Source organism: Alligator mississippiensis, chromosome 3 (genome assembly GCF_030867095.1).
Source record: "Alligator mississippiensis isolate rAllMis1 chromosome 3, rAllMis1, whole genome shotgun sequence".
Classification (NCBI taxonomy): Eukaryota; Metazoa; Chordata; order Crocodylia; family Alligatoridae; genus Alligator; species Alligator mississippiensis.
Window position 1 is genome coordinate 108,997,501 of NC_081826.1, and position 10,620 is coordinate 109,008,120.

The 10,620-nt window shown below is 37.0% G+C and overlaps 1 protein-coding gene across 1 annotated transcript in view; it reads left to right on the forward strand.

The window, feature by feature from the left end:
• The window catches only part of TSHZ1 (teashirt zinc finger homeobox 1), a 65,201-nt gene extending 56,231 nt beyond the window's left edge, over positions 1-8,970 (forward strand). Inside the window, exon 2 of the mRNA XM_014606736.3 lies at positions 4,430-8,970. Coding sequence (XP_014462222.1) covers positions 4,430-7,608 — 3,179 coding nt within the window. The 3' untranslated portion in view covers positions 7,609-8,970. The remainder of the gene's footprint in view (positions 1-4,429) is intronic.
• The last annotated feature ends 1,650 nt before the right edge of the window (positions 8,971-10,620 follow it).

Consider the following 10,620-nt stretch of genomic DNA (forward strand, 5'->3'; position numbering starts at 1 on the left):
TGTGTATTATTATTTAGAAAATTCCAGCAGGTGAAAGATTTTGGATTCTGTATTGCATATCACTATCAAGAATGTATTTTGAAAATATATCTGTAAATATATTCCCTCTCTCCCTTTTTTAGTTTGTGTATGTGAAGAATGTATAGATACAGGATGTCTCTGTCTGCCTATAGATTTTTTTTTTAAATGTGAAATGAGCTTTTACATAAACTATACATCACCACCAGTCTGGAACCTAGTTTGTGCTGGGAGAGAAAGACAGTAGTAGATGGGGGAAACTTTTTTTGAATGGATGCACATCAGAAACTACGGAAATACACCTGTTGTCGAATTTGAATGGTTAACATTCACAAAGAAACCACTATTATTTTATCCCAAGTTAGGGCCTGATTTAGCAAAAAAATTTAGGTTTAAATCCATCCCTATTCAGCAAGCATTTGAGCATACATGTAAGTCTCATTGATTTCAATACTTAAATTGCTGAATTAGGGTCTTATATGCTGAGGTATTTTTCTACTCAATATTAATTACTTTGAGCCTTTATCATCATACCTTGAAGGAGTTTACTGCATTTTCATTAGGTAGCTGTTAAATATAGTTGTTAGCTTTTGTCATTCCTAAAATATTGTTTGAATCCTACAGGCTTTTTAATGGAAAAGAATATCTGAGACAGAAAATTCCTTTAAAAATTCTAGCCTAATGATTAAGAAAAGATTTTATAAACTTTTCATATCAAAACATAATTGTGAGCATATCCTTATATTTCTTATCTGTCTCTCTTTTCAAACAATGGATGTATATTTATCATGTAAATTGTCTCACTGAAGCAAACACAATGTGCTATACAACAAACATGTACAATATATAGCGCCTCATGTCCAGTTGCATTAGAATGCACAGATTTTAATGCTGTTCAAAGATGACAGCACATCTACGGGGAAACATTGGTGTCCAGAAGACACATCTTATAGGCAAAAAAATATTAACAGGGTTTAATAAAAAGAAGAGTAGTGTCCCCAATCTCTAGTTATTTTGTCTCATGTCTGTAATTAGATGCTTCTCTCTCTCTCTCTCTCTCTACGTAACAGATGAGAAAAAGGCTTAGCAACATAATATAAGGTAATTTATTATGCTTTGGATATAGTATAGGTTGCTAGAAGTTAATGCTTATTGCTCCTCTTGATATTTGTGTCTGGTTTCAGGACATGCATGTATGCCAGTACCTCAAATTGCAACACCTTTGTAGGTAGTGAAGTGTATGAAGGTCAATGAGAGTTTTTTTCACACAAAAAGAAATAACGACTGGATTCAGACAACCCGTTTATCTATTTTAGATAGAAAAACTCAAGGTCTCCCTTTTTATTTAATGTAGGATAGCAGCACTTTTCTCCACAAATAAGTGCGAAAGAAGCATTTTTGTTGTATTTAAAATTACAGTTTTATTTATCAGAATGCTCTGATAACACTTTTAATAAATATGTATCAGAAATCTCTGGGGACAGTTTTAGTAAATATATATATTTACTATTTATTTATAATTATTTAGAAATATATATTTAAAATATACTAGTATTTATAAACACACACATATAGATATAAAGCAACAGTTTTGTCTTTATTTTCTGTTCTTCTGTATCATTTCTCACAGAAACCTTTCATGCTAAAACATTACATTGACCTTGCAAAATACCATGTTTGTGTTAATATTCTTCCCATAAACATTATTAGAGTCCTGCATCAAAAAGTATTGTATTTATCCTAACAATAAACCATAGAGTTTTAGCAAAATGCCTTCCGATATTAATGATACAAATTAAACGTTTAAAATAAATAATCCTATTACCCAATGTGCATTATGTGTATATATGTATTTTTAAACTCCATAATCTAATTATGCGGGGGAAAGGGGGCATGTGTCTGGAAATAGACATATATTAGTTTACATTATGATCAGGATCTGGCTGAAATTTTGAAATCAAGGAAAATTGAGTCAAAGCAGAAAGAAAGTTCCCAGTCCCCTTTGATTGTGAGTGCTGCAAAATATATTGACATATAAAGACCTCAGCCTTACAGTAGTCTCAGCAGAAACTAAGAGTAAGAAACTAGATGAAAGATGGAATTTTTGCCCTAACACTTAGTTTCTTTGTTTTGGCAGGTTAATGCCAGACCTTTCATGTCACTTTAACATTTTTATGTGGTTTAACTTCCTTTATTTTTATGAAAAAGAAACCTCTCCACCAAGTGAGAGAGTTTGAGAATCCACAACATTATAAATAAAAAGAAAAAAAAATTAAGTGTATGGAGTTTGGATCAAGTTTAGCTTACACATGATAACGATTTGAAATGTGTATTTGTGGCAATTGCTAAAATAATGTAATTTTTTGCCATTTAAAAAAATGATAATTGTCTAGCAGATCAGTTCTGTGGATTCTTCATGACCTCCAGCACTGATATGCAACATAATACAGATTGGTAGCAACTGTGCATTAAAAATACTGATTCAGATCTTCCATTGGTGTAATTGGCATAGTTCTATTGAAGTTAATGGAAGTACACCAATTTATACTAGCTGAGAATCTGGCCCATCAATTTTCTGTCTCTACATAGTAGTAACTGTCAGTCATTAGTATTTTTTTATTTTAAAAAATGCCAGAAGGGCCTTGTCCATATTTATGCACTTTAAGCCAGGATTTTTGCTCTAGAAAAAGACATTGCTGAAACCATAATGTCAAAAGAAAGGAAATCTGATTCCATAATTTTCTATTATTTGCCCTCCTAAAACTTAAAAATTACTTTCTTTTGCTGTTAAAACCCCCTGAAAAAGGGAATCTATAATAATCTGTATTTTCATTATACAATTGGAGATATCATTTTTGCTTTTATTTAACATTTTAAAGAAAAGTTCTGTAAATTACTTGGGAACTACTGGTATAAATTAGAACAAATTATACCAATGCCTAACAATTGAAATATGCTAACATGATAAGATTTTTTTCTCCCATATTCCATGAAAGCAGAAGTGCCTTTTTCTGGCTTCCTTTCAACATTTCTTCTACAAGGGACTAGCACACATTTCAGCAAGTCTCAGTGCACAGTCCACCCCATGTGGAAACATATAGCTTTTCATAAGAAAAAGCTGTTCTCAGCCGATGTTTGTTTTCTCCTTTGACTTGCACATAAACCCTCCTGCATTCCACAGTCATGGTGATTTTTCTGCAAAGTACTTATTTTATAAATCTGGAGTTAAATGTGTACAAGTACGTTTGTTACTTTGCAGTGAAAATGTGAATTTATCACTTAGGTACAAGTAAGCCACTTTTGTGAATTGGGCCCGTGGAGTAAATGTATTTTGATATAATGGCCATCTGTTCATGAATATCACGTTTGCTAGTTTAAAAAATAGTTTGATGTAGATAAACACATAATTTGGTAAGATTATATCGTTTCACCAGGTGGCAATACAATAGCAAAGTTTGATATTTACTGTAAGCCAGTAATCGAGCTGGGAATTTGGTCATATGTTTTATGTTTGTCACTTTTAAATATTCATCTCTCATTTATTTTATTTTTAGCTGCCAACTGCAGTTGCCAAAATGGCTACATGGCATCCATGTCATACTGTGGTAGGAGGCAATGCATCTCCTACTCATATAGGAAAATAATAACTGTTTTGCTTCCATTTTCCTCTTATAAATTCATTCAGTTTTGCACTTAAATGATAGGTTCAAAAATGTCCTATTGCAGTGAAAGCAAAAACCTGTGAGATTCTTCTATTCTCTAATTAACCCAATGCAAGAAACCACCAGGAACCTCTCAACAATTGAACTGATGCTTTTGCCACTTGTGGCTCCATTAGAGTCAGTTGTCAGTATGAAATTCACCAAGGAGATTGCCCTTGAGGGTGCAGTTGAAGTCAATTTGCTACAGGAGAGCCTTGAGCAAATGGGATCAATCTGGTCAGTGATTCTAAGGCCCTTGGTTCATGAAGTACAGGTCAACTGTACTATTAAGCACAAGCACATGCACGCGCGCGCACAGACCCTCACTGCCCACACACACACACACACACACACACACACCCTCACTGCCAGGCTGCTGCACTATTTTAATGACTTGTTTGGAGGAGTGCTGATTTTAAGAGTTTTTTTTATTGGTAAATATTTTGTTGTTTGTTTAGGTACAGTCTCCAGCACGTTATACTACTAAAGTCAAAATTAATTCTACTTATCATAACCTAAGGTGGATGTTAAAATGTAACCTAAATACCTTATTTGGATCTATGGGTTGAGTGTATAAGTGCAGGTGTTGGTTGTTTTGTTGGTGTACCCTTCAAATTCGGCTTAATTGTTACTGCTTTTAGTACAAGGGATGGCAGTGATATAAAATGTGTGTGTTCTGTAACTTTGTCTTGTTTTTTTCTGTGTTTTAGCATATGTTCCTGAGGAGGAATTGAAAGCAGCAGAAATAGATGAAGACAGCGTGGAAGATGATGGGCTGTCTCTGGACATCCAGGAGAGTGAATATGTGTGCAATGAAGAAACAGAGATCAAAGAGGCTCAAAGCTACCAGAACTCCCCAGTCAGCACTGCAACTAATCAGGATGCAGGCTATGGTTCGCCGTTTAGTGAAAACAGCGATCAACTGGCCCATTTCAAAAGCACTTCCTCTAAAGAAGAGAAAGAGGATCATCAGTGCACAGACAATGCTTCGTATCCACAGGACAGCTTGGCACAAATAAAAGCTGTGTATGCAAATTTACTCTCAGAGACTTGCTGGTCCAGTTTAGCTTTGGACTTGAAGAAATCCAGTCCAGCCAGCAGCAACAACGGAATAAGCCAGAATGCAAATGCCACCAGTCCCAACACTAATACCAACACCCACAGTACTAGTACCAGTACCAATACTAGTACCAGTACGAGTACCAGTAGTACTAGCAACAGTAACAGTGGTGGCTCAGGTTATGACTGGCACCAAGCTGCATTAGCTAAAACTTTGCAGCAGACCTCATCATATGGACTTCTCCCTGAGCCTAGTCTGTTCAGTACAGTTCAGCTTTACCGGCAAAATAATAAACTCTATGGGTCTGTGTTCACCGGCGCTAGTAAGTTTCGATGCAAAGACTGTAGTGCAGCCTATGACACACTGGTGGAGCTAACAGTGCACATGAATGAAACTGGACATTACCGTGATGACAACAGAGATAAAGAGTCTGATAAAACCAAGCGGTGGTCAAAGCCTAGAAAACGATCACTTATGGAAATGGAAGGCAAAGAGGATGCCCAGAAAGTGCTGAAATGCATGTACTGTGGGCATTCATTTGAATCTTTGCAAGACCTGAGTGTCCATATGATAAAAACAAAGCATTACCAGAAAGTGCCTCTGAAGGAACCAGTACCAGCCATCACTAAACTGGTCCCTTCTACCAAAAAGCGCGCACTGCAGGACTTAGCTTCACCTTGCTCACCTGATCCAACAGGGATCACTTCAGAGGCCACACTGCAGAGTGAGTCTGCAAAGGATCAGAAAACTGCCAATCCTTATGTGACTCCAAACAATCGCTATGGCTATCAAAATGGTGCTAGCTATACGTGGCAGTTTGAGGCCCGGAAAGCCCAGATATTGAAATGCATGGAATGTGGCAGTTCCCATGATACTTTGCAGCAACTTACTGCTCACATGATGGTTACTGGTCATTTTTTAAAGGTGACCAACTCTGCCTCCAAAAAAGGAAAACAACTTGTGTTGGACCCTGTGGTGGAGGAAAAGATACAGTCCATACCTCTACCACCAACCACCCATACGAGACTACCAGCCTCCAGCATTAAAAAGCAGCCAGATTCTCCAGCTGGGTCCACAAACTCTGAGGAGAAGAGGGACCCAGAAAAGGAAAAGGTGGTGGTCAGTGAAACAGACAAAAAAATTAAAGAGGAGAATGAGGACTCTACTGAAAAATTTGAGCCAACAACTTTGTATCAGTACCTCAGAGAGGAGGATCTGGATGATAGTCCTAAAGGTGGAATAGATATATTGAAATCTCTAGAGAACACAGTGTCGACAGCTATCAGCAAAGCTCAGAATGGAGCACCTTCTTGGGGAGGGTATCCCAGTATTCATGCAGCTTACCAGCTACCAGGAACAGTAAAACCCCTCCAACCCGCAGTGCAGAGTGTTCAAATGCAGCCATCCTACGCCAGCAGTGTAAAGTCACTGTCTTCAGAACACAATGCACTAATCCATTCCCCAGGTAGCCTCACACCCCCACCACACAGAAGTAATGTGTCTGCCATGGAGGAACTGGTAGAGAAAGTTACAGGTAAAATCAATGTAAAGAAAGAGGACAAACCTGTGGAGAAAGAGAAAACTTCCCCAGTTAAACCGCTGTCACCTGCTGCTAAAGAAAACAAAGACTTTCCAAAGTCAGAGGAAATAAATAACAAACAGCAGCAGAAGAAGAGTCCTGATGCAGAAGTTCAGAAGGTTAAAAAGGATAGTTCAGTGGAAGTGCATACACCAAATGGTACAGAGCCACTCAAAGCAAAAGTTGCCAACGGCTGTAACAATTTAGGGATCATCACAGACCATTCACCTGAGCCATCTTTCATTAATCCATTGAGTGCTTTACAATCCATTATGAATACCCACTTAGGCAAAGTTTCTAAGCCGGTAAGCCCCTCTTTGGACCCTTTGGCCATGCTTTACAAAATTAGCAACAGCATGTTGGACAAACCCATTTACCCAACCACTCCAGTCAAGCAAGCGGATGCTATCGATCGGTACTACTACGAGAACAGTGATCAGCCCATTGATTTAACGAAGTCCAAAAACAAACCTCTTGTTTCCAGTGTGGCGGATTCTGCCTCATCTCCCCTAAGGGAGAGTGCCCTAATGGATATTTCTGATATGGTAAAGAACCTCACAGGGCGTTTGACACCTAAGTCTTCAACTCCATCGACTGTGTCAGAGAAGTCTGACGCCGATGGAAGCAGTTTTGAGGAAGCTCTGGATGAACTGTCACCAGTACACAAGAGGAAAGGCAGACAATCCAACTGGAACCCTCAGCATCTTTTAATCCTTCAAGCCCAGTTTGCTTCTAGCTTGAGGGAGACCCCAGAAGGCAAATACATCATGTCGGACCTTGGTCCACAGGAGCGGGTACACATCTCTAAGTTTACTGGTCTTTCCATGACCACAATTAGCCACTGGCTGGCCAATGTGAAGTATCAGTTAAGGAGGACAGGTGGAACTAAGTTTTTAAAGAACCTGGACACAGGACATCCTGTTTTCTTTTGCAATGATTGTGCCTCTCAATTCAGGACTGCTTCTACATACATAAGTCACTTAGAGACACATTTAGGGTTTAGTTTGAAGGATCTGTCAAAGTTGCCACTAAATCAGATTCAAGAACAGCAGAATGTTTCAAAAGTCCTCACAAACAAGACTTTGGGCTCACTTGGAATTGCTGAGGAGGACTTGGGCTCCACATTCCAGTGTAAGCTCTGTAACCGAACTTTTGCAAGCAAACATGCAGTCAAACTGCACCTTAGTAAAACACATGGCAAGTCCCCAGAGGACCACCTGATCTATGTAACTGAGTTAGAAAAACAATAGGGTCCAGGTAAGCAGCCAGGTATGCAAGTGACCACAGGAACATTGCACTAAACTTCTTCATAGTACTGCACTAGGCCTGACCTGAGCCTCTGAAATCAGTCTTACTTTTGTTGCTGAACTGGACCTTGGTTTTTCTTACACTTATTTTATAGCTATATTTATATGCTCTTTGTCTGATCTGTGCATGGGTTTCTTTTGTTTTTATTTTTTTTGTGAGTCAAAGTCTGACCTTTATTTTCAACATCTGTCCTTGATGTTAAGCTATACTTTGTAGAATATAGTGGGAGACACTATTGAGAGACATTAATTTAGCCGTAAAGAAAGACACAAAGAACAATGATAAAAAGACATCCTAAAATTACAAAGTTGCCATGACAATAAAGGTCACAGAACCCAGTAGTGTCAAGTTTTAACCCTCTGAGGACTGTAATAGCATTTCTGTGCCTTTCCCAATAAACAAACAAACAAACAAACAAATAAAGGCTTACAAGGCATTTCATTCAGATCAAAGCTGTGTCCGAAACAAAACTTATTAAAATATATATTTTTTTTAATTAAATGAGCTTTTTTTTTTAAATGCAGAACTGGTTTATGAAGAAAACGTGCATGCAGTTCTTGGAAGAAGGAAAGCTATTAGTACTCAAGGGGTTAGGAAGCTACATCTGTAGAAGATAAATAATAATAAAAAATAGCAAACCAAGTTGCCACTATGCCCAAACCCTCTGGATGCTGAAAATTGCCATTTTTTTGGCAAAAAAGTATGCAAGCTGTTATTTAAAAACAAATGTAAAAATGCTTTTTTTCCTTTTTTTTTTCCTGTAAAATACTGCAGTTTATAGTTATTTACAAATGTTAAGCTTTGGTACAAGCTGACCTTTCTATAGTGTGCTGCATTGGTAAATGAAAACATGAAAACAAAAAAAATGGGGCAAATGTTGGATCTGTTCCTTGTAAAATTGCCAGCATCAGCTTAAAAAATACATGTTACATATCGTACCATTTTAAACTATTCAACTTTCTTTGTACCTTCTGGCTGTATGCTTTCTCTTTTAACTTTTTATATTGTCATTTTATATTCGAGTTCTGTGTATATAATGTAAAACCACACTTTTTGAATAAAATTTAGTTCCTGCAGCTTGATTTAAATAGAGAAATTTTACCGGCACCTGCATCTTTCCAGATGCATGTACTTAAAGGAACTATCTGACAAAAAATAAATAAATAAAAATAAAGCAAGCAATGCACTATGAATTATACATTTTGATGTTTTATCATTAATATTGTACAGTACATTTTGGTTCACACAATTAAATCCACTGTTTTCTCAAGTGTAAAATAAACCCACATGCAGTTCTTGATTTACATACATTGTCATGTCGTCATTATTTGCCTTTGAGGTGTTATTTCAGCAATAAGAGGTATCACTTATGCAATCAGCTAACAAAGGTCTGTTCAAAATCATCGCTTCATGATCTGTAGGCTGACATCTTTCATTCTAAGCCATAAGTATTATTAACCTCTTAAAATATACTCATTGTAGATATACACTGACAGGTATAAAATCACTGTGGCTTTATCAATTAGTAATGAGCATTCTGTTTATTACTGAAGTGTAAGAGGGGCTGAGAAGGTTTTGCTCAGTTAATCTTCACGCTCATAATAATTTTCCATATGGGTTCGGAGTCCAAATCTGTGTTACGTTAGGCTAACCTCCATTTGACTTCAGCAGCAATTTTGGCTTAGTAAGATGCTGTGGATCATGGTCTCATTGTCTTTTGAACACTGTAGTACTTGCCTTTCCTGTAGCTATAGACCTTTGAGGCTTTGACACTAGTTCTTACTTACAATACAAGAAGACAGACCTATGTTTCTCTGTACTTTTTAAATATTACATTTTGAGGTAAGCTGAGTGCTATCACATCAGGCATTTTCCTTAATCTTTATTTCTGTTCTGTTGAGTGCAGTTGTCATTTAGAATGTAAAAGAGAGCTGTCAGGGCCTTCAGTACTCTATCTCATGAATGCAATGACACTTACAGTATGTGAAAGCCTGAGATCCACTATCCATTACACATTTTGGAGGGTCTATTAAATGTGATGATCTATGGGGGTTTGCCTTCTCTGATACTTTTGTTATATCTATATATACCTATCTATATCTATATCTATATAGCTATATATACAGATACAAACAAATCTATAGCAATATTTCTGGTGCTTCCTTTTCTCAAAATAATATGAAAAATATTAAATGTATGCTTCCATGTTCAGCACAGTTCTATTTTTATTCTTTACATTATTTATAGTCCCAGTAACAGCCAAACATTGTTCTGATTCCTGTAATGATTTAAAAAAAGCCTAGCAGGTCCAGGTCATCTATATTTACATTGTATTTCTACTACTACAGGAAAACGCCATGGGGTCTGTTAAATTTCCCTTCCTTTCTTCATTGGTAAATACCTATGTCCTTTAGGGGATCCAGCCATTTAGACAGTTCAGTTCAATTACTGGATGATTATGTACTTTGGGCTCAAGGGGTGGTGAGGAAGAATAACAATTAGGCCTATGGCAGTAATACAGAGTCTTTACGTAATAACCCTTTGAAGTTTTGTTTACTTTACCACAGGCCTGCAAACATTATATTATAGGATATGCTGTATTACAGTGCAAGGGTTAGCATAATGGGTGAAAACATTGAAACAGTAATACTATGTTTAAAGCCAATTCAAGGAGACTATAAATCCATAAAAAATAATTTGGCAACATGGCATGTAAACTGAGCCTGCCACACCAGGTGACCCCCGCCCAAAAGGTGTTTATGACATTTCTAAATCTGTTCAGGTCTGGTAGCTATGGAATTGGGCAATCATCATTCATCATTTGCTCCAGATCTGAATAAAGTCAGTTTGGAATAAGCTGGCAGTTCTGCCTGGAGAGTGCACCAATGTCATATTATGTACAATAAACATGGATGTGCAATTTTGAATTCTGTAATTTTTTACTTATCTGACAA